At 37.8% G+C, this 24,736-nt stretch overlaps 1 protein-coding gene across 4 annotated transcripts in view; it reads left to right on the top strand.

Annotated features, from left to right (window-relative positions):
- The window catches only part of AUH (AU RNA binding methylglutaconyl-CoA hydratase), a 111,102-nt gene that overhangs the window by 17,519 nt on the left and 68,847 nt on the right, over positions 1–24,736 (top strand). For all 4 annotated transcript variants that reach the window (XM_050716491.1, XM_035569344.2, XM_035569343.2 and 1 more), the window contains one exon: positions 14,198–14,284. In XM_050716491.1, coding sequence (XP_050572448.1) covers positions 14,198–14,284 — 87 coding nt within the window. The remainder of the gene's footprint in view (positions 1–14,197; positions 14,285–24,736) is intronic.

Genomic DNA, 24,736 nt, shown 5'->3' with positions numbered 1-24,736 from the left:
GTTAATGCGTTGTGAAGTAGTCACCATGCTTAGGTATATGAGAAATTTGTGTTTGGATTCCGTGTGTCTTACACAGTCTTATGTCTAATTTACACCAAGTTAAGTAAAAATTTTGAAAGTGGGTTTTATTTTCTGTATTGGAGCGTGCTTTTACTTACAGAACGCACAAGTTAGTAGCCTAACTTTGGAGCTAACATTTTTATAACTAGATGACTGAATGTTATTTCATTAATAAAAATACATATGTACCTTGTGAGTAGACACATTAAATAGGATCCTGAGCAGATGGGGAGTTTCAGCAGTTTTGTGAGATGTTTGAAACTGACACAATGCTCAAAATCTTTTGAATGGCTAGAGAAATAATAAAGAAGAGTATAATATACCCGAGTATAAATTTTTAGTGACTTGGTATGTAAAGTTGACACAAGCAGGACCTGTGGAAAAGCATCTTCTGGTGTGTCCCAGAATTTAAATGAAGGTGACATGTCAAGATGATTGTGAAGCAGTGAAAAGCACTCTGCTTGTTTGCTATAATGAATTTTCAGATAGTGTTTTCTAGAGGTTTTTTTTTTTTAACAGAATAGACTAAACTAAAATGCAAAAAGATACCAGGTGGATGCAAAACATATTTTGTATTGGGAAAACTACATTCTGCGGTAGATGTCTTTAGATAGCAAAATTATTCTTTTATTATGAAAATTGTTCACTGAAATAAGAATTTGGACATATTTTGTACTTAAAAATGGTTTCTTTGTAAGAGGAACTGAGGAAAATTTATCAGAAATAGTTCTGCTCTGTATTTGTAATTTCTGTTAGTATACTTCTCTAAGGTTTGATCTACAGTTGTTTTTGGTAATGTGACTGGGTTATGTGGGTTTATATGTAATAGAAATGAGTCTTTAGTGGTTATACTACGTGTATACTGCAATGCGTTTAATTTTGGTTTTATAAATATTTTCTATAGTTCTTCTATCAGGTTTATACAAAACCTCTTTTTCAAGGTTATTTGCAAAGATGCATTTTATTTGCTTATTGCAGTTGGGCTTTACTTTTGAACTATACTCATGGTGGCAGTGGTCCTAAATCAGAAATGCTTATAATTAGATGATTAATCGTGTCTGCATAGCCTTGGACCATGGTCTATATCATATAAGAAATTTCTATATTCCTCTGATACGGAAGCAACAGTTACTTATATTTGTTATTTATTGATGCTCAGGTGAACTTGACTATGGTAAAAATGACATGGCGTAGCTAGAAACTTGCATCACCATCATCAGACCAGATACGGTATCTGTGTTTGTGTCAGGATATGAGGACTGCGAGATCAGGTGCTGCTGAAGTCTTTGATTTCGTAGAGTAGACTAGTGGAGATGATGCTGTATCTGAACAGCCTTTGCTTCTGTGGAGGAGAACAAAGTCTTCTTGGCATGCTTGAGAATGTTCTCTTAAGGAAAATCCTTAATATAACATCATTTGTCATCTATATGCTTTATAGATTCCAGCAGGTGAATTAGAGTTAGGTAACCTTTGATTCCATATCCAAAGCTAAAGCAGCTAGAGCAAAGGTGCCAGCTAAACTGGTATCTCTAGGATATTGGAAGTCATGAGATAGTTCAGGTGGGTCCTCTGATATCCTTATATCCTTACATCTGCCTTCTCAAGGTTACTATATTTTGAGGTATTTGGATAGTCCCACTTGTGGTTGACCTTTGTGATAACAAGTGCTTTCAGTACTAGTGGTCTTGTCTTAAAAAAATTATACTGGGCTTGGCTGTGATGGAATTATTTTTCATTATAGCAGCCCTTATGATGCTGTTTTATAGTGGTGACCAAAACAGTGTTGATAACTCGCCAGTATTGCAGCTATTATTGAACAGTGCTTTCACAGTGTTAGGTTGTCTCTGTTTCTTGCTCTGCTGCCTGTGCTTCCAACCCAAGCAAGCACATGGGTGGGGTCTTACCATCTAGCCCGAGTCACTAAACAAAACTGTGACTTCATGTGCCAGTTGTATTGAAATCTTGAGTAATTAGCTGGGACAGCTCCAAGAATGTCATGTATAGTAGTGAATACCAACATTAGTATGATGATACCATACTCCCCTTTGACTTTTCTAGTGGGATGCTTGAAATCACTAGGTTTGTTCCGACAGGTGTTGCAGCCCTAGAGGGTGATTGTTTTTTCCATTCCGTCTTCAGAGCGCAGTGTTGAGCTCTTACCTAAGAACTCAGTACTTAGGGAGATATGCTTTACCTATTTTAATCTAAAGGTATCTTTAGCATTGTTCAGGTAGAAAAACCTTTTCGGAAAAAGGTTCTTTCTTTACCTCCAGCCCTTCATGGCTGTCAGTTTGGCCAAACTTTGCCTGAAGGGGATTTGTATTCTCACTGCCTTTCCTTTTGTCAGTTGCTCTTTTTAGTGGAGTCTGTAATTCAGGTGCCTTAGTGTTTTAGGTATTAGATAATCAATTTGAGAGAGGTTTCTAAGTTACAAAATGTTATGTCACTGTCTTTTTTTTTTTTTATAGGCCTGTATCAGCAACATAATTTTCCTTTAAGTCAAATCTTGGGACACTGAAAAAAAATATTTGTACATGAGGAAATGTATTTTATTTCTTTTTTCAAATCTCTTAAAAAAACTGAGTTAGTCTCCTAACCTTAAGATACTTCTCTTCTGGAACTTCGTCTGTCTGTTCAGGTTTGTTGTTCACGTCTGTAATACATTTTAGATTCCCAAGACAGTTTTGCATATTTTGAGATTGAATTTTGTTTATTACACAGAAGAGCGCTAGACAGAATTCTGTCTTGTAGTAGTATCAAGTTGTTTCTGGTTTGGGGATAATAAGAGGGCACTTCTAGCATGGAACAGATTTTCTTAAACTCCAGCAAGATACCTAACCCATTTTAATCTGATGATGATAGAGGGTAGCTGATTTGGTTCATGTAATTCTCGCTCTTTTCATCAAGTTCAAATCCTGGTTAAAAGAAAGCAATCACAAGTCGTTATGTGTAAATTCTGTGTGTGCAGTATTCTCCCAGATCCTATCAAAAGCAGTAAGCTTGTTTTCAGGTGTTGGTGAGAGTTTTTGCTGCATGGTTTCAGGGCATGCATATGGATGCTTTTCTTTCCTTTTTTTTTTTTTTTTTGTCACAAGGTCTACTCCGTCATCTGTGCTCCATATAAAATAGTTAAAATCAGGTGAAGATTAATAGAAAGATACAGATTACGATTACCTCAGTTAGGACTAAATTGATAAGAGGAGAGCTTTTGGCTAGGCCTCTGTTACCCAGGATATCACTGGTAAATGCATTTGTGCTTAGGTGAGGAATTAATTATTATTTTTTTTAAAGTTTTATTACATATCTCTGAACATTTGACTTAACATAGCAGTTTCCAAGGTCCAGATCTCTTCCATAAGTATTAAGTCAACTTAAGTAGTCACCTCCATTTGAAATACCCACGTCACATCTGTATGTATTTGACATCTTGACCTGAGAAGGAAGACTGTTGAGTTTCTTCACAGTTCTCTGAACTAAGTTGTTGTAGTGCACCGTACAACTTAAATAACCATTTACATTGGTACTAAGTGCCAATGGCACCTGGTTTCTTTGTTGGCAGGGGAACTAAGCCTGCTTTGCTGTTTATATCCTTAGCTGAGAAAACCTGATGGCAAAAATAATCTGACTGCATGTGCTTGGTGGTAATGCATACTGGAAATGAAATACATGTGCAAAATATGTGGCAAAAATAGTTATTGCATGGTACAGAATTTCTTTCCATTTGCTTTTGAAAAGAATAAAATGATCATGTAGCAGAGGTATTTAGACATCTGACTGTCATCTTCATTTTAAGACAATTTACAACAGTTAGTTTCATATCTACTTCTTTCTATAAATGGCATAGAATAACACACAATAGAACTATGTATTGTGTACTAATTGCCATAAAAATGAAAAGAAGCTTCTAATAACTCTTTAAAACTTTTACTTGCTCATCTCTTGGCTTTGCCTGCCACTTAATGCTTTCCTATGAGGACACCTTGTTGTATGTTTATTGCAATTAAAAAAAAAAAGCTTCTGTATTAGCTATGTAACTGAAAGCTAGAGGGGAACAAAATAACTGCATCGACATAAATGTAGCATACAGTTGCTTTTGTGTTCACAGTTCTACTATGTTCATACCATGATACAGAAACAGATGGATGCTTGGCCATAATGAAAATTCTGTATATATCATAGGTAGCTTACTAAAGCCATCAGTGGTCATCTGTTTTGTAAGTTTTAAAATGTTTCCTTTGTAGAACTAATACAAGTAATATGAAAGTGAAAAAATTATGAAATATCTCTTGATCATTGTCTTCTTGCAAAATTTTTACTTTTTTTCCTGTTTAAAAGTGGTCTTATATGTATGTTTGAATAGAGAAATGTATGTGGCCTTCTGTGTATACAGATCAGATAGTAAAATGTATCGCAACTCTTGTCTTACACCAAAAGAAATTTAAACGATAAGTAAAATAAATTGCATGGCTCATCATCTGATCCTGCCTGTTTTAGGCAAAAAACAGCCCCCAAACAGTTATTTAATGATGAAAAAGTGCAGATATGTGGTTGTTTACAGTGTCCCTCTTTTTTTCTTTTTTCTTTCTTTTCAGTAGCTTATGTAAATAGTGAAGCATTAGAGCTCTATTGGATAAAAGAAATTTAAAGTCTAAAATACTTTCTTGTTGTATTCTAATGCTTATCTTTGGAGTTCCTGTCACCGGCTGGAACTTGGTGACTTTGTGGATGGACATGGTCTTTAAGTGACTGAGGTCTGGGCTCAAATACTGCCAATCCATATAATTTGTTAATCCGCTCCAGATGGCAGGTAATGTTCCAGTGTTGGATCACTGTCCTTATACTTTCTCTGTAGTACGTTGCTGACAAGTCTATTGGATGGTCTTTTAAAAATAGAAGAGATCAAGTATCTCTGAAGCATTTAAAAATATCAAGTCCTTAGAAAATTGAATTGAGTTTGCAACATTCGTGCTGAAAATGGATTCAATGGATGGGAAATCTTGCTCTTTGCAAGCATTTTCATTTATTTCTCTCTGTCAGTTTGAAGCTTTTGCGGACAGTGGGAATAAGAGGAAGTACTGATTATGAGCAGTTTAACTTGGTGCTTAAGAGAAATAGAGTTGCAGCTGCTGTTCTGCTGCCTAGGTTCTGCATGAACAAAGCATAATTAAGAGATGTTCTTGCTCATGGCTCAAATGCTTACTAGTCCTTACGTCCACACAGTCCTGTGTGGAATGGCAAGACTTTGGCCTTCAGTGCTGGCCCAGTGTTAATATGAGACAGAGATGTTTGTGCAGGAATGCTAGCCGTTTTAATGCATTTTTTTGGGGGGGTGGGGGGGCAGAGAGGGATGAGGGAGAGTGTTCAAGGAATAGTCTTCCTGGATAGACTTAAAATGCCCAGAGTTGAGCTCCTTATCTTTCACCTTGAAGACTTTTCTTTCTCAATTTGAGTTTTCCCACAAATGTCCATTTTCTTTTCACCTGCTGTAACTTGGAAAGGTTCCTAGTCAAACTCTGTAGCCACATCATCAAGTCTTTCTAAGGTCAGTACTTCTAATCTTTCCTCAAGTTCATGTGTGGTCTGCTGTATGCATTGGTCGAGAAGCAACAAATCATGATGATGGTTAAAGATATTCTTTTCAAGGTGTGTTTATTTTCATATGCTACATGTGTCATTTACATGCTCATTTGATTGTTCCACTGAACATATTGTGCTGTCTAACTGCACAGAATCCAGTATCATCAAGTGTCGACCTGCTGGAAGTTTCCAGGTGATACCCCGATATGGCTAATAGTGATCTTTTAAAATAAAATAAAAAACAGGCAGATACTAGTTAGTGTCTTTCAGATCAAAAGATGGGATGGAAGGGAATATTTTCAATTTTAAAAGAAGAAGGCATTCACTTGTCTACATTTAAGCTGTAAAATAATTCAAATTGTGGTTTTTCTCAGGAAGAGCTCCTCATTTCTTTAATAGGATTTATGCCTGAATACAGACTTCAGGATTTCTTCAGAATGGGTTCTCTCTTTCTCTTTTTTACCACATAACACACTTCCTCTTTTTCTATTTACAGCTCATAAAACTGGGTGTGCTGTTAGTTTTCTTAAATTATTACTAATCAAAATAGATAAACCAGGCAGTATCAATTCCTTTTACCATCAGAAAAAATATATGCGCAGTGGTCATATGTACAGTATATATGCAAAAGATTTGACTCAGTCATCTGTAATAATGCAATGAAAAATTTATATTTTTCTAATTACTTGATTTACTAGAAATCAAAGTGGAACAAACGGAAAGTTGCTCGACATTTTGAGAGTATTCACATTTCACTGAATTGAAAGGCTTAGTACTAATTACAAAAAATATTGTCTCAATATTAATAATGATTTATAGTTAAAGAAGAAAGATGAGGAACCTTGACACTAGCAAATTTTAGGAATGCCTACATATTCCTTAAACAATAGAAAGCAGTTTTTCAGCTGTCATTATATGGATAAAGTATTAGCAGACACACTGGAAAGGTCTTGCATGTGATATAGACAACTTGCTGTGCTACGTTGATGCTATTTTTTTGCAGTAGTGGTGTTAATATATTATATTACAATATACATGTATTGGCTAAGATTTTTCTAGCTCTTAGCTTAAAACCCAAGTCTCTTCAAATGATTTTCATATGGAAGGTGTGGAATGAATAAAAATCACAGTTAATGATTTCACAGTTAGGTGGGAGCTGAATAGTAGAGTAGAAAACGAAACTTTTATGGTTGTGTAATTTGTACCATACTGTTCTGTATAAGACTTCAGTTCTGTTTTCTCCCCTTTCCTCTCTCTCCTCTCCCCTCTTGAATAATAATTGCAACAGTCATTGCTTTTCCTGAAATTATGGTATTTATCATCACAATGATTTGAAGAGTAAGTTTATGCTCTTGCAGTGTTTAAATAGCTGGGCTGATGTTTGAAGAATTCTTGGGTTCTTTGAAGACTGGGATAAACAGGATTTGTCATGATTTAGTTGTTCCTAACCACTTATTAGGCAGCCTTCATTGCTACCACCACTGTCTCCTTCTCCTGAATCTTCTGTACTGGTACTGAGTTGCTTGAGCATATGCAGAGAAGAGCAATGAAATGTGAAGGGACTGGACTTTGGCTATGGGACTTGATAGGTCAGGTTGACGGTTGGACTTGGTGATCTTGAAGGTCTTCTACGACCTGGATGATTCTATGGTTCTCTATCTGTCTGAGAGTAACGCATGCTGCAGCTACCGTGCCTGTCTTCTGCTAGGCCTAACAGAGCCTATTAGAAAGGAGGCATAGCACAGAATCCAGGTTAATACTGTCTTAAATTAGTGTTTGGACACAGGCAATTGCCATGTTCTTGTACCTTTCCATTGCCACTGGTCTGTTGTGTTACAGAGGAAACTGCAGAAAATCCTGCTGTGATAGTTATTTAGTGTTTTGGTTTCAGAAGCAGGTACTAGTGGCCTAGGGAGTCACTGAGACAGTTGTTGGATGAAGGAAGTGTCATAAGGAAAATTGCTTGGTGTTTGGGAAAATCTGTGCTTTGTTCTCAAGAGATGAGATATCATTTTTTTTTTCCCCTGCCTCTCCAGGTGAAGATGAGTGCAGGAAAGGGATATGAAGTGGAAGCATAAGCTGTCTTTTTTATGACAAAAATGTTAATAGGAGCAATATTGTTGGGTGCTTCTAAATTAGACCTGAAAAGACAAGGTGAAGAAAGAACCAGCTGACTTTAATTCATATCTGGTTTGAGTTTGCATGGGCATAGAAAAGGGATTGTAGAATTTATGTATATAACGTTAGAGGAGTTTATATTCAGCACTCCTGGAGTTGAGGAGGAAATCTGTCTGAATTAGCATCCTGGCCCTTAAGAAAGGTTTGGGATTCAGAAGCTTAAAAAAAGTATATGTTGTACTTTCTAAAGTATCCCACTTATTCCAATGTATTTAGCAGCAGCTAGTGCTTTAAATATGCTGATCTGGGTGTAAATTATTGCAAAATATGAGATAATCTGTAGCAGTAGAGCTACACAGCTGCCATTTTACAGGAGGATGTGTTCAGGACTGACATCCTGCCGAAGGCAGAAATATACAGGAATTGCAAACGTTTTTTTTTTTTTTTTTGGTTCTTCACGGTTTGGTGACTCTCAGGCACTTGTCTGTGACACAGGGGGATATGTGCAAAACAAGGAGATACCAAACTCATGCTTATAACAGCATATGACAGCAAATCATACACAGAAGAATCTGAATACCAGTTTTGACTTAAAAGTCATATATCCAGGTTTAGAGAACCTAATGAATATAAATCCTTGCATCAAAAACAAATCATTTCAAAATTACCTCCTTGTGTAGGAAACATGCACAGTATCTTTCATACCAAATTGCTTTTCTCTTGACTACAGTGACTGCAGCCAGCATCCTTTTCTTTTTGTTGAGAAATACAGATTATGCCTTGCTTTTTATCAAAGTTACATGTAAATGTCATTTTGTTTTTACTCTGTTCAGGTGGTGTGTGCAAAAATTTGTTTCTGTATTGGCATGCAAGAGGATTCATGGTGGTTGTTCACAATAAAACAAACAATTACCAGAGAAAATAGTTACTATTAAGTTACGATGAGTGAATTATAAAGTCTTGTGTTTTAAAACCTTGTCGTAACCATGCCTTGCGATCTATTTTGTTAAAGTGAAAACCTTATTTAATAGAAAATTATGAAAATGCTGTAACAGCCCTAATATGTTTGAGTACTACAAGAAGGACATGGAGGTGCTCGAGCAAGTCCAGAGAAGGGCAGCGAAGCTGGTGAGGGGTCTGGAGAACAAGTCTTATGAGGAGCGGCTGAGGGAGCTGGGCTTGTTCAGCCTGGAGAAGAGGAGGCTCAGGGGCGACCTTATCGCTCTCTACAGTTACCTTAAAGGAGGCTGTAGCGAGGTGGGGGTTGGTCTATTCTCCCACGTGCCTGGTGACAGGATGAGGGGGAATGGGCTAAAGTTGCGCCAGGGGAGGTTTAGGTTGGATATTAGGAGGAACTTCTTTACTGAAAGGGTTGTTAGGCATTGGAATGGGCTGCCCAGGGAAGTGGTTGAGTCACCATCCCTGGAGGTCTTTAAGAGACGTTTAGATGTAGAGCTTAGTGATATGGTTTGGTGGAGGACTTGTTAGTGTTAGGTCAGAGGTTGGACTGGGGGATCTTTGAGGTCTCTTCCAACCTAGATGATTCTGTGGGTAACAAAGTACCAGACACTGAAAGACAAACCAACAAGGTAGGCCCAGTGTCAAAGTCTCAATTTTTTTAAACCAATGTCTGTTTGTAGCTCTTTGGGGCTTCTGAGCCAGCTTTTAAGTCTATTTGTGTACAGTACATTAATTTACTCTTTAGACTAGATCCCAGTGTAAATGTACGTTTTGCTTTTTTGTTCCTTATACATGTTAATTTCTTTCTTCTTAATGATCATAAGTGTGTATAAACTCTCATTGGTTTCTAATTGTTAGGATTTGTATAGTGTACTTACTTCCTAAGAATTTTTTGCATCAGAAATTTGAATTTTGAATGCTTTATATATAACCTTTATAGTTTCTCCATTCCCTTTTGTATGAAAAAAATAGGTACTTTTTTCTTTTTTTCTGATGTTACTGATTTCTCTACCTTTGTGTTCTTTGTTTCCAACTGAACTTGTTTGATAAAAGTGCTAAAGTTCCTTTTTTTTTTTTTCTTTTAAGCCCAGTATGAAGTGCACTAAAATTTTGGGATGCAAGTCGTACTTACTAGTCTATTAGCTACATAGAAGTGATAATCATCTTTGTTTAATTTCATATTAGAAAATGAACATCAAAGAAAAGTTTTAGAGAATATGAGAGTTTGGATGAAAATTTATGGAGTTAGAATAAATATCGTGGGATTCCTTCCTCCCTCATTGAAAAGTTTTGATTATTTTAGTTTACATCTTTTGAGTCATGTTATGGAGGTGTGTGTTAAAGCATAGTACAGAATAGTACTGTACAATAAAATTTCTAGGCATTTAAGTATGGCATTTGGAAAATGATGTTTACACAAGGATTCTAGAGCAGATTTTTTGAACACAATGCTTAGCTTTTCAACAGTGTATAAATTCTGTTTATAAAGTGTGTGAAAATATCCAAATAAGGCAAAAGGCATAAGGGTCAGAGTAATCGCTGTAAAACTTTTTTTTTGGGTGTGTTTTTGAAGTTACATAGCCAATCCTTGTCATATAGAAGTGTAGGTGGGAAAATTCTAGTGAGTAACAGCAATATGCCTATTTTGCTGGACTTGGCTTTCAAATATTTTCTGTGGTATCATTGTGGAATGCAAGTCAAAACACGTTGCAAAAACTCTGTAGACTGACAGTGTACAATGGCCAAGCATTTAATAGCCAAATTAAAAAAAAAAAAAAAAAGGTTAATTGCATCAATATTTTTACCCTTAAATCAGGTAAAATAACATTTCCATGTTTTCCCAACATTGGGGGAAAAATAAGAGGATGAGAGATCAAAATCAAGTAGAGATTTCCTTCAGGATTTAGAAAACCTTGGAGAGGGTAGGTAGTAGTTAAAACAGCATGCATCTTCCTCAGAGTCGTATTAAGGATTGATCTGTGTATACCAGTTGCTTATGTACTTACTGCTTAGCAGATCTCCAAAGGAATGCTGTTTGGACTGCTATTTTGCAAACAGGACTGTTTACGAGAAGTCTTCAGGAAAGTTGTCTCCTATCAGCTTGTCTCATAAATTCGGACGTGATGTTTTTGTGAATTAAGGTGGTTCAAGTAGAACTTCTTCCTTGCTCTAATCCTAATGTAGCTTTCGGAGAACTGTTAGACTTCTCTTTTGGCGTGTACTAACAGCTCCTAGTAATTTGAAAATGGAAGTGTATAGTCCTTAAAAGGGAGTTTGTGAAGCACTGGGTGGGAGCGGAGGGGCGGGAAATGGTGAGCATGACCCAGGAATCAGTTTTGACTAGCTTGAGCTATATTTGAGTGGATAGAATTCAATTGGTGGGAGTAAGCATCAAAATACCAGAAAGAGCAATATGGACTAAGCAATGATTCACATTTTAGCATGAACCGGATGGATGTGGGGACATAATTACAGTGCACACTCAAATCTGTAACATTTAGTTTGCCTTAGGTCACTGATAACGCAAGATACCCCTTTCTTGCATCTTTGGGCAGAAAGGCTTAGAAAACCCTGCATTAGTGTGACATAGAGACCCGCAGTACAACCCTCTGAAGTCTGTTGGGAGTCGATGTGGGGAAGCAGATAGCCCAGCATATCTGCAGATTTCAGCTGTGGTCCATGAGAATGGCACAGAGGTTCATTCTTTAAGTTTTTTTGTAGTTTGAAAATTTTAGCTACTTTGTTGCTGTCAGGACTTTAGCAAATATTATTTGCAGATACTTTAAAGTACTTAACTTGGGATGACAGGAGGGATCTTTGATTTCAGCTGCTGAGAGAGCAGAAGCCTCTGGTTGAACCTGCACTCTTCTTCATGACTGTCTTCAGAAACTTAACCTTACCTACTTCTGACTTGAAAACGGATTTCGAAGAAGCATGTGAATACTTCTTTGCTGTGTGGATCAAGGAATTCTTCAAAGATTCTTTGATCAGCAGTTTAATCTTACAACAGGAACAAAAGTATTAGGTCAGTGGCAGTTCCATTTCCTGTGAACTATTGGAGTGAAGCAAATGGTTTTTGCCTAAAAGTCTTCTCTCTGAAAGATCTTCGGTTACTATACTTTGGAGTGCTAAAATAGAAACGGGTTAGGAAAAGAACTTTTTCCATTTCCTTGACAGTTATGAGGGAGAAATACTTAAAAAAGGAAATAAGGTTAAAGAAGTTGGTTAATGCAGTAAGATCAACTGTTGTAATGGAAATTCTTTTTACACTTTTTCGTTAATTTTAAATTACCATCTACATTTTAATGCATTTGTATGAAAGTTCTTGTTGAAAACTTAATAGAGTTCTGTAAATACATTTAAATAAGTGTGTATATTACAAATGAAGGCCCAAATCTGTGACCTCTATTTTTGTTTTAGAAGGTTTTTTTTTTTTAATTTTTATTTATTTATTTATTTTTAGGGGAGGAGAGGGGAAGGTAGGTCGAATCCACTTTCTTAATGAGTTTGAATAACATAAAACCTAAGAATTGCCTTAGTCTTACCTTGACAGTAGATTTTCCTAACAGTAATACTAGAGACGTTTTTAGGTCCACTGCTTCTCATTTGAAATTTGCTTTTCTACAGCATGCCAAGTGAGCACGATTTCAGTGCATGGAAGTTTTGTATCAGATTGTACAGGTGTACAATTCTTTTGTTACTAGAGCATGCAATCTATTGTTATTGTTATATAGGCAATTATATGCTTTTAGACAAAGTTGTAGAAGCTAATCCCAAACATTAATTGATATGAGAGTAGGGATATTTTTTTCATTTGTGCACCTGCTTTATCAATAGCTTTTAAAGCAGGCATTGAGTTTTGTAAATGCTATTTTCAGTTACAGAACTCTGTATATAAATGTATTTGTTTGTGGCTTTACATGGTTTAAAAGTCTGTCCAGATTTATGAATGCAAATTTTATTTGCTTTCGAGGTTCCTGGCAAGATTTCTGTAGGCATTAATTATGAATTAATGAGGTAGCAATTGCTACAGAGTTGCAGCAATTTTGCTGCATTATTTCCAAGTACATGCAGACTGCTCAGCTGGCCTGTCACGCTGTTGTCAGTTGTGGTACATCATAGAAGGTTCCTTGAAAGCTTTTGGAAAAGTGTCTAAAGGTGTAGGTGAACTGAATGTTTTTTAGTGGGAAACATGCAAGTGTGTGCTTCATTGTGTTTATATTGACATGCATAGAAGGAGAACAAAGTTGAAATGAGAAGCTTAGCTAAGGGAGATTTAGAGCTTCTTTATTGGGCATGTTACTGTAATATGACATTTGGGTATTAGTCAAAAAAGTAGGATTGAGATATAAATTTTGATATTAAAAAAAAAGGGGGGGGTAGGCTAGAGTTGTTAATTTTGACTACTGCTCTCTAAATGTTTGATGAAGAGAGTGAACTGCATTGAGCAGGAATTAAGTGCAGAAAGGGGAACATATGACTGTTTAGTTTTAAATCAGAGTTATTATTTTAACTGGATTGGAGTCCAGTGCATTTTCCTGAATGGATAGTATTTTGGTTCTCAGGGTAGAGACATTTTTTTTTTCCCTCCAGATTTTTTTTTTCCCTTCATTGTTTAGTCTTTCATATGCCAGGAAACTAAGTTAATAGATTCATTTTTACAAAACGGAAAAATATACACACTAAATTCAACTGGGAATGTTGCATTTCTTAGGAAAATGTTTATGAAAATTTTGTCTTTTTAATGTTATTCTTCCTTTGTAAGAAGGATGGACTTCCTGTTTTACTCTGCATTTGGTTGTTGTTGTTTCTCACTTTCCTTACTCGTTCTTGGAAAAAATGTCAATTTCTCTGATCAGTGAATTCTAATCACCTCTAGTTATAGAGTGCTGTTTAAACAGAATTATCTTCATAATGTCATGAAGAAATAGATTAAAACTTTTTAAGTTTTTTCTTTAAAGACAAAAAGTGCCATATGCAGCATTCAAAAATACGTTTCAGTAAAATTAGTTGAAAAATTGTACTTGGCCCACTGTTGAAGTTTTCGTTTAGATAAATATTGTATGTTACTGTAAAAACATGCACCCTAGGTACTTCATGATCTACCAGTAGAAGAATAACAACAAGACCATGATATGAAAACCACATAATTATCAGACTTTGTGACACAGCGGAGAAAATAAAGTCTATGTCAGAAGAAATATAACCTACCTAGATTTTATTGTTCGTTAATTTGAGAAGAAATGCCACTGGGAAGAATATACTTGATGAAAATCTGCTGGGTAATTTGAATTACTTTTTTTTGTGATAAAGATTCTGTGTTTTCCTTGAAATCTGTGGAAGATGAATGTGAACAATTTGGACTGTCCTTGTCTCAAAGCAGACTTTTTTTTTTCTGGCACACAGCTATATTTCACTTCTGAAAACAAATTTACAGTACTGTATACAGTTTGCTAACATATATGTGAAATGTCATTTACAGGTGCTGACCTTAAAGAAAGAGCAAAAATGCACTCAAGTGAAGTTGGTTCTTTTGTCTCAAAAGCAAGAGCAACTATTAATGAAATGGGTATGTAAACTCTCCCTTGAATGATGTTTTTTAACTATAAACTGATAAGGTTAGATCAAAGGAATGACATAAACATGCTTGGTTAGTTCCTGACAGGTAATAAGATATACACAAATATTTGTATTGATGAGATATATAAATCATGGGGTGCATTACATCTTTTAAAATGTGACTGAATGATTTGAAGTTTATTTTTTAGAATGATAGAAAAAGGCTAAATCTCAACTGAAATAGAGGTGACTTGCCCTGTTGTTTTTATAAAGGACGTATTGTTTTGTAACACCCAAGTGCTTTGGAATTGATTTTCATTATTGCATACTTCTGTTTGGTTTCATTAATACAGTCTTTAATACATTTTAGAAGCATGTTAAACATCAGCTACAGATAGGAGGCATGCTTCTAATTCTAAGGTCTTCTAAATTTTTTTTTAATATCACCAAGCAGCTATATAGATTTCCTTAAAGGGACATGTTAGGATCTACATTGAAACACTGGAATAATAGATTTATTATAAAACAAGGTTTTACATTTTTTGAGAGATACTGCACTCATTCTCTTGAAGCCTGTTCCAGTGTTTGACCACCAGTGTTTGACCACCCCATGGTACAGAATTTTTTCCTAATCATAGAGTCATAGAATCATTAGGGTTGGAAAAGACCTCCTAGATCATCTGGTCCAACCATCACCCTACTACCAATGTCATCCACTAAACCATGTCCCTAAGCACCACATCCAACCTTTCCTTAAACACCCCCAGGGACAATGACTCCACCACTTTCCTGGGCAACCCGTCCCAGTGCCTGACTGCTCTTTCTGAGAAGAAATGTCTCCTCATTTCCAACCTGAACCTCCCCTGGCGCAACTTGAGGCCATTCCCTCTAGTCCTGTCACTAGTTACCTGTGAGAAGAGCCCGACCCCCAGCTCCCCACACCTTCCTTTCAGGTAGCTGTAGAGAGCAATGAGGTCTCCCCTGAGCCTCCTCTTCTCCAGATTAAACTACCCCAGTTCCCTCAGCTACTCCTCATAGGACTTGTGTTCCAGGCCCTTCACCAGCTTTGTAGCCCCCCTGGACAGGTTTCAGGGCCTCGATGTCCTTCTTGTAGTGAGGGGCCCAAAGCTGAACACAGTACTCGAGGTGAAGCCTCACCAGAGCACAGTACAGGGGGACGATCACCTCCCTTGTCCTGCTGGCTACACTATTCCTGATACAAGCCAGGATGCCGTTGGCCACCTGGGCACACTGCCGGCTCAGGTTCAGGTGAGCGTCAATCAGCACCCCCAGATCCTTTTCCTCTGCACAGCTTTTCAGCCACTCTGCCCCAGGCCTGTAGCTTTGCATGGGGTTGTTGTGGCCAAAGTGCAGGACCCAGCACTTAGCCATGTTGAACCTCATCCTACTGGCCTCTGCCCATTGACCCATCCTGTCCAGGTCCCTCTGCAGAGCCTTCCTACCCTCTGGCAGATCGACACTTCCCCCCAACTTGGTGTCATCTGCAAACTTACTGAGGGAGCACTCAATTCCCTCATCCAAATGATCAATAAAGATAGTAAAGAGGATGGCCCCCAACACCAACCCCTGGGGAACACCACTGGTGACTGGTCACCAGCTGGATTTCACTCCATTTACCATCACTCCCTGGGCCCGGCCATCCAGCCAGTTTTTAACCCAGCAAAGAGTGTACCTGTCCAAGCCACGGGCTGCCAGCTTCTCCAGGAGAATATTATGGGAGACAGTGTCAAAGGCTTTGCTGAAGTCTAGGTAAGCTGTGTTAACAGGCTTTCCCTCATCCACCAGGCAGGTCATCTGGTCATAGAAAGAGATGAGGGTGGTCAGGCAGGACTTGCCCTTCATGAACCCATGCTGTCTGGGCCTGATCCCCCGGTGGTCCCACATACATTGTGTGATTGCGTTCAAGATGACCTGCTCCATCACCTTTCCTGGCTCCAAGGTCAAGCTGACAGGCGTGTAGTTCTCCAGGTCCTCCTTATGACCCTTTTTATAGATGGGTGTCACATTAGCAAGTCTGATGCCCAGTCTGAAGCTGACTTGGTGCAGCTTAGTGCCATTCCTGCACATCTTGCCATGGGTTTCCAGGGAGCAGAGGCCAGCAGCTCCCTCTGCCCTTGCCCTACTCAGGGAGTTGCAGAGAGCCAAGAGATTGCCTCTTCACCTCCTCTTCTGCAGACTGCATAACCCCATGTCCTCAACTTATCCTCACAGGACATGCCTTCCAGCCCTTTTACCAGCTTTGTTGTTCTCCTCTGGACACTTTTAAGAACCTTAACTTCCTTTTTATATTGTGAAGCCCAGAACTGCATGCAGCATTTAAGGTGTGGCCTCACAGATGCTAAATACAGGAGATCACTTTCTGCCTGGCTGTGCTGTGGTTAATGTGCCCCAAAATGCAGTTTGTGTTCTTGGCTGGCAGAGCACACTGCTGGCTCATGTTGAGCATCCTGTTACCAGCACCCCCAGGTCCCTTTCTGCTGAGCTGCTCTCCAGCCACTTGCCTCCCAGTCTGTGCCTGTGGCTGTCATCACTCATCCCAGGTGCAGTACGTGGCCTTTTCCTTTCTTGAACTCTGCTGTTGCTGATTTTTCAATGCTCCCATCTGTCTAGATCCTTCTGCAAGGCTTCTCATCCCTCCAGAGAGTAACAGCACCTCCCAGTTTAGTGTCATTGGCAAACCTGCTGAGGATGCACTCCAGTCCTTCATCCAGATCATTTACAAAAAAAACATTAAACAGGACTGGCTATAGAATTGACCTCTGGGGAACATCGCTGGTGACCAGTCAGGTGTAGCCTCCATCACCACAACACTTTGAGCTCTACCATTGAGCCAGTTCATCACCCAGTATAGCATGAACCTCTTTATCTCACAGCTGGACAATTTGTCCAGAAGGATGTTGTGAGTGACAGTAGGAAAGGCCTTACTAAAATCTGCAAAGATTACATCTGTGGCCTTCCCTTCATCCACCAAGCAGGTAACCTTACTGTAGAATACTAGGGCAGGACTTCTCCTTGACGAACCCCTGTTGACTATGCCTGATAATAGTTTTGTTCTTTAACTGACGTTCAGTATCCCCTAGGACAATCTTTTCTATAATTTTCCAGGCTCTGACGCTAAGCTAACGTATCTGTGGTGTCCTGGGCCTTCTCTCATGCCCTTTTTGTAGCTGGGTATATCACTGGCTACCTGCCAGACAGCAGGGACCTTGCCATACTCCCAAGACCTTTGGTAAATCGCTGTCGGGGTCCAGCTGTAACATGTACTAACTCTGTCAATGCTCCGGAGTGAATACCATCAGGCCCTGTGGACTTAGGAACATTCAACTGCTACAACTGTTCCCTTGCAATTTCAGTGACCACAAATGGAAAGTCGCTGCCCCCCACCGCGTCATAGGTCCTCCATCTCAGAGGACCAGGCAACTGAAAATCATTAATACTAAATACTGAGGAAAAAAGTCATTAAATGCCTCTGCCTTTTCCTCTTCCATACTTGTTAGGTGACTATCTTCATCAAGCATCAACCCAATGTTTTCCTTGGCCTCTTTCTGTTAATATGTACTTGTTCTGGTGTAGTAAAACCTGTTAATAGTTTGGGATTTTAGTTTTAATTGATTTGTACCAGTTTTTAATAATACCATTTTTTTTTAATAATAAAAACACAACAAAAAACAGCACAAAACTGTGAGGAATACATCATTACTCAGAGGGCGAGTCTGTACGCGTTTCCTTAATAGCATTGGGTCAGATCTTGGTTTGGCAGAATGGATGGAAACCAGTATGTTTTGTAGGTAAATGACAGACTACTGAAGAATAAGTCTCTAATTAGGTACTTCATGGAGATATTTGTGTCCTTGAATTAATATCTTGTCTTTGAACTGAAGTAGATCCTCAAGGCTCATTGAAAAACCTGGAAATGAATAGATCATTAATTTCCTGTAGCAGATACTGTATTTCATGCTGGGTCTTGTCCTCTTACTGGAATGCAAAGCAAGAGGCAACAAGTTGCTCCATCTAGTTACTTTAAAGATTTTTGGGAGGATTCCTTAGATGTAAGTATTTTTTTCAGCTTTTCTTGGGCTGAAGTTACTGAAAACGCTTTCGGAGCCACTATTACCATTTAAATAGGAACAATTGGTATTAAGATTTTCCTTTTACCAGGATCTTTTAAAATTTATTATTACTCTTTTTTTAAGTGAGAAAACTCCTAAAACCTGAAGAAATACTGGTATTTGGCATTTTTCACTGATTAACTGGGAAAGACAAGCAGTGTGGTTATGCTTTTGTTTGCTTCAGAGTTGAAAAGACTTAAAGACAAAATTTTTATCATTATCAACTTAAAGGTTCCTGTGAGAGTATTTTAAGTACTGCGTATGTGAGAAATTTTTCAGTGTTATCTAAAAGGTTTACAGTGGGTTACTTATGATAACAGTGAATTTCTTGAAGTTTAGGAAACCAGAAGTAGTACCGAGGAGTGTTTTCATTCATTGATCTCTGTAGATTTTTTTTTTTTTTTTTTTTGCTCAAGAAAGACGCATGAAATTGTGGGCAAGTGGAATTAATATTTCAGAATGTTGTTTACTGAAATACCTAGATAAGAAGGTTTGTGAGGGGCTGTAGCAATAGTGGTTAGACAAGCTGCAGATTGGAAAAGGGAAAGAATTTGAACATAGCATTTGCTAGATGTTGTAACAACACTTTTTTGCATAGGTTGGGTGAAGGATTTTTGTATTCTCCCTCTCTCTCTCTTTCCCTTTCTTGTGTTCCTCCCACCCCCCATTTCTTCATGAAACCACTAAATGAAACAATCACTGGGAGGTTTTTAAACTGTTACATGGTATCTGGCCATCTTCCTTTTTTTTTTTTTTTTTTTTTTTTTTTCACAAGCAAACTAATGGCAATTTGTTGTTCAGGATTAGAAAAGTACAGAGATACCACCTCTAATGTTCTTCTGTTTTTATGTCATGTATTTAAGTAGTTTCTCCATTTCATGTATTCCCATTGTATACATATTAGACATTGTTTTTGAACATGTTATGCCAACATGTATTTATAGGATTAATCTAGTATCTTTCTGAAAGGGCAATTTGAAATATATTTCCTTCCATTAGGAATTGATTGAGAATATAGAAAGTGGATTTTATATACTGGAGATCAGATTAGATTAGATTGGTGCATATGGTGTGATGATGTCTGATGCCCTTGTGAGTAGAAGTGAGCATTAATTCTGTAGCAAGTCAGAGCTTCTCAGTTCTTCTTTTCTTTTTCTGAAGAAGTGGTCTGTCATTACAGAACCTAATTTTAGTAGAACTAGTGGGATGTTGTATTTGCATTAGATTACTCACAATAAATTAGTATATTGAAAAAAAATGTGATAGTTTTCCTGCCCAGCAACAACCATAATGTTGTGAAATGTTTAGAGGGAAAACAGTTTTCTAATGATGATTTGTAACTGCAGAATGCTGTATAGCTAGGGAACAATATTTGCCAATTTCCCACTTTGTTCTTTTTCTATCCAAGTTTAATGCTGTAATCTCATTTAAAATGTGTTCTACTTTTTGGTTTCCAGAAATAGGTCATGTTTTGATAATTGTGTTTGTGTTCAGATGTCTGACCTAGTAAGGAAATGCTTCTTTTTAACAGTATTTTCAGAAAGAAGAACATTAAGTTATCTCTGCAGACAAAATACAGGAAAGGTTAATTACATCTTGAACAACTGGATAAACTTAGCTTTTTAGAATTGACATGACTTGGCTTTCTTCAATTCCTGTCAATTTCATTATGTTTAAAATCCTTACGCTAGTGGTTTTGCAAAAGGCTGCAGCATCATTTTGGAACACAGCTACAGAAGAGAATTTTCTGGAAATTAAAAGCATACTGCATTTGTCTTTATGGGATTAATTTATAACTTGCTAAATTTGGGTGAAGCATTAAGACTGCAGTAAATATGGTATAAAAATAAGCACTGAAAAAAAAGCTGAAAAAATGGTACTGAGCTGTTAGTTACAGTTCTTAGAGCTTTAAGTTGAGGGGGAAAAAAAAGCAAAACAGCCTCTATTTTTAGCAGTGGTTGCTTTGCTAAAATTATACCAGAATTGTGTGGGTTGTTTTTTATTTTTTATTTTTTTTATTAAATAGTAGGAATTATAAGACAATTTGTCCATTACTGTATTCTGCCTTGAGGCTCTTTATTACTGATGTAATGCTATCTTTACCCTCAACAACAACAAAACAACAATAATAATAAAAACATAAGAGAGAAAAACCTTAATAGATCTCTTGGAGCCATGTACAACAGAACAGGCAGGACTAAATGAAATAAAATCTGACTGACTCCCAGAAACCTTGTTTTTTGTGCTTTTGGGGAAAAATCCTCTTGTTAGGGATCAGATCAGCCTATATTTTCTGTTAAATCCATGTTATTCTTTAAACTGGCTTTGGGGACCAGGCTGTGATACTGCTATTGTATATGTGTTATCGGCTGAGATTTCAGTTACTAAACAGTTTAAGGCCACCTGTGAAGCTGAATGCAATAATCACTGTTTGCCAAAAAACAAAACAAAACAAAAAAAAACCAAAACGTGTTTAACAGAAAAAAAATGAAACTAAAGAAAAAATTTGGATTGGCATATCTTTATAATTACTCAATGAAGTTTAGCCTCAACCTCTAATAAGTGAGGAACACAACTATTTATCAAAGCTCTACAAAGAACATAAGTGTAAGTAATCCCACAAATGAGAGGGAAAAAAAAAAAGGGAGATTAAAAGTACTCAAGAAAATCAAAAATGCCAGTTAAAGTGTGGTCAGGCTTGATTTTTTTGTCCAATGGGAGGGAAAACACCTTTCAAGTGGACTGATGGGGCTTAGATCTAAAAATGTCTTCTTTCTTAGCTTATTTCAATGAAATGTGAAAATCCAGACACATGGTTTGATTTTTGGGTGGTCTTGTGTGGAGCCAGTTGGATTCAGTGATCTTTGTGGGTCCCTTCCAACTCAGGATATTCTGTGATTGTGGTTCAATAAAATAGCAGTTTTAATTGCTGAAGTGACTTTTTTTCTGTTGGACATGTTCTGTTCTAACAAATTTTCTCCTACTTTGTTTATGACATCTAAGGAGTTTGGTTCCGTAAGTTGTGATATGACTTCAACAAGTAATAATATTTAATAACTTTTAGACATAACTCACAGCTGTGATTATTTTTTTGACATAATCCAATTTGGAGGTGACTATCCTGAATGAAAGAACTTTGTGGTTGGTTACTCACTGTTGTTTCACGAACGACATTTCTTCTTAGGTGCTTTTTATTTTATTCAAAGCAGATACAAATCTATATTTACATTTTTTTTTTTCCCTCCTTACAAATTCTCCGTCAGTATGGCTGCTTTTAGTTATCACTAAACTTTTAATTTACCTAAAAGAATGCTCTCGCTCATCCTTCAGAGAATAATCTACTCTCCAAAACCATCATTTTTTTTTTTGAGGATTAAAGATTATGTATTCTTGGAAATCCCTAGGTTGTGCCAAACTACATACTATGGATTTTTTTGATACAGGCTGTCAAAACATGATCTCAAAGGTCCCAAGAGTGGAATCAGGATTGTGTAAGCTTCACTTGATTTCTAGTCTACTACCACCCCACATTTTCATGATGAAATCTGAAAAATAGGAAACAATGATCATTGATAAGGTGAATATTTGGGACTGCTCAGCCTGGAGAACAGGAGGCTCAGGGGGAGTCTCATCAATACTACAAATATCTGAAGGGAAGATGCAAAGAGTGCGGAGCCAGGCTCTTTTCAGTGATGCCCAGTGGCGGGACAAGAGGCATTAGTCACAAACACAGGAGGTTCCCTCTGAACATCAGGAAGCACTTTACTGTGTGGGTGACCAAACACTGGCCCAGGCTTGGGGTGCACAGAGAGGTGGTGGAGTTTTCTTGGAGATCTTCAGAAACCACCTGGATGTGATCCTGGGCAACCTGCTCTAGGTGTCCCTGCTTGAGCAGGGGGGCTGGACCATATGGCCTCCAGAGGTCCCTTCCAACCTTAACCATTCTGTGATTCTGTAATACAGCATCTTATGTAGGTATTTGAGTTTCTGAGGCTTCTCTGGAACCTTGGTTAATATTAAAAGTTCTGGTTCGGTACTAGAAACTTGAAAGAAACTGACTTCACTGCTGACTTATCCAGCATAAAGATACTTTGTTCTCTACTGAGCGTTTGTCAAAACATGTAAGTCAAATATGATAAAATAATATTCTGTTGAATAGTAAACTGTAAATGGAATTTTATCCTCAAAATGTAGAATACTTACTCTTCACTTTGATAAACATTTCTGCTGTGATAAATATTTTGTATGCAAGTTTTTAGTTTCTTAACTTCACTTAGTTCTGTTATTCAAAGGATATCTTGATGACCATCACCTGCATTTAAAGGAGAATTTATTTCATCTAGTTCACTTTAAGGATGTGTTTGAGTTTTTAAAAATAGCTGATGTTGTGTGAAAGACACAGCTGTTAGAAAAGTTTGGACTCTGTGAATAATGTTCCATAAATTTTCATCAAGGCTTTTCAAAAGGAGGGAGGTATCTACATTTTTCTAGATAAGATGCAATAAAATACATTTCCCAATTTCATATGCAACTGCACATTTAAATGTTATGCAATAAAAGTGTGCTTAATTAATTCTCACCTGAAATTCATTCTACAGTGCTTGTTTTGCTGTGAAATTTGACTTCACACAGACAAGCAGATAGACATACAGACACAGCCCTAGTGAACAAATTTATCCTTCTTTCTCTACTAAGATGTATCATAGAATTCCCTCAGTTGGAGGAAACTCACAAAGATCATGAAGTGCAACTCATGAATCCACACAGAACCACCCAAAAATCAGACCCTACAACTCTGAATGTTGTCCAAGTGCATCTTGAACTCCAGCAGCTTGGTGCCGTGACCACTTCCCTGGGGAACCTGTCCCAGTGCCCGACCACCCTCTGGGTGCAGAACCTTTCCCTCACACCCAGCCTGACCCTCCCCTGTCCCAGCTCCATGCTGTCCCCTCGGGTCCTGTCGCTGTCCCCAGAGAGCAGAGCTCAGCACCTGCCCCTCCGCTCCCCTCGTGAGGGAGCTGCAGGCCGCCATGAGGCCTCCCCTCAGCCTGCTCTGCTCTGAACAAACCAAGGGACCTCAGCCACTTCTCATCCATTTTGCCCTCTGGACTCTTCACCATCTTTGTAGCCCTCATTTGGACACTCTTAATAGTTTTATGTCCTTTTTATATTGTGGTACCCTAAACTGCACACAGTACTTGAGGTGAGGCTGCACCAGCACAGAGCAGAGCAGGACAATCCCTTCCCTCAACCAGCTAGCAGTGCTGTTCCCGATGCACCGTAGGGTACGGCTAGCCCTTTTGGCTGCCAGGGCACACTGCTGGCTCATACTCAGCTTGCTGTCAACTAGAACCACAAGATGCTTTTCTGCTGAGCTTGCTCTCCAGGCTCTCATCCCCCAGTCTGTACATATTTATATACACAGGATTGCCATGTCCCAGGTGCAGAATTTGGCACTTGCTTTTGTTAAATTTCATATTGTTGGTGGTGGCCCAGCTCTCTGATTTGTCAAGATCTCTCTGCAAGGCCTCTCCACCCTCTCAGGAGTGAGCAGCTCTTCTCAATTTGCTTACGTTTACAGAGTGACCTAGTATATGTTTGAGTCCTGCATCCAGATCATTTATAAAAACATTGAAGGTAACTGTTCTTAAAATGGAGATGTGGGAAATCCTAGTAGTGACTGGTGGCCAACACGATGTAATCCCATTTATTGTAACCCTTTGAACCCTAGCCATCGTCCATTTGCTCACCCATTTTAAAAGTGTTTTTCCTTTAGTGAATACAGTTTTAAAATTACAAATCACGTAAAGAGACTAAATAAAATGTAAATATTTTGTCGAGATAGAATATTTGCTTATTTTGGAGCATCAGGAAGAGTGTGGGAATTAGATGCATTGATTTCAAAATGTATAGATACGGTATTTGCTGCAGGTTGTACTAGTGATTGAGAGTTTTGGACAGAATTCAGTGTTCCATTGCCAAATGAGAGATAGTAGAAGCCCACTTTACAAAAGCTGATTCCCATTGCTTGTGGCAGAGACATGTAAATTAATTTGATTAGGTTTATGAAGATGCATAAAACTTCAGGAAAGTTTAAATCATCAACTTAAGAAGCAACTATCATTTGAAATGATTATAAAATTGTCACCTTAGGAAGGTGTAATTATACTGTGAAAGAATGCTGGGTAGTTCAAAACCTGGTAAGTGAATTGTCTTACCCAGACTTTGGTTTGGTTTGGTAAGGTTTTTGAGAGAGGTAGAACCTGCTGAAATGAATGACTGTCCTAGGGTTAAGTGAGAAACTATATGCTTAGACATTTTTACTTTAAAGT

This window comes from Cygnus atratus, chromosome Z, assembly GCF_013377495.2.
Source record: "Cygnus atratus isolate AKBS03 ecotype Queensland, Australia chromosome Z, CAtr_DNAZoo_HiC_assembly, whole genome shotgun sequence".
Lineage (NCBI taxonomy): Eukaryota > Metazoa > Chordata > Aves > Anseriformes > Anatidae > Cygnus > Cygnus atratus.
This window is presented reverse-complemented; position numbering and strand designations above follow the sequence as displayed.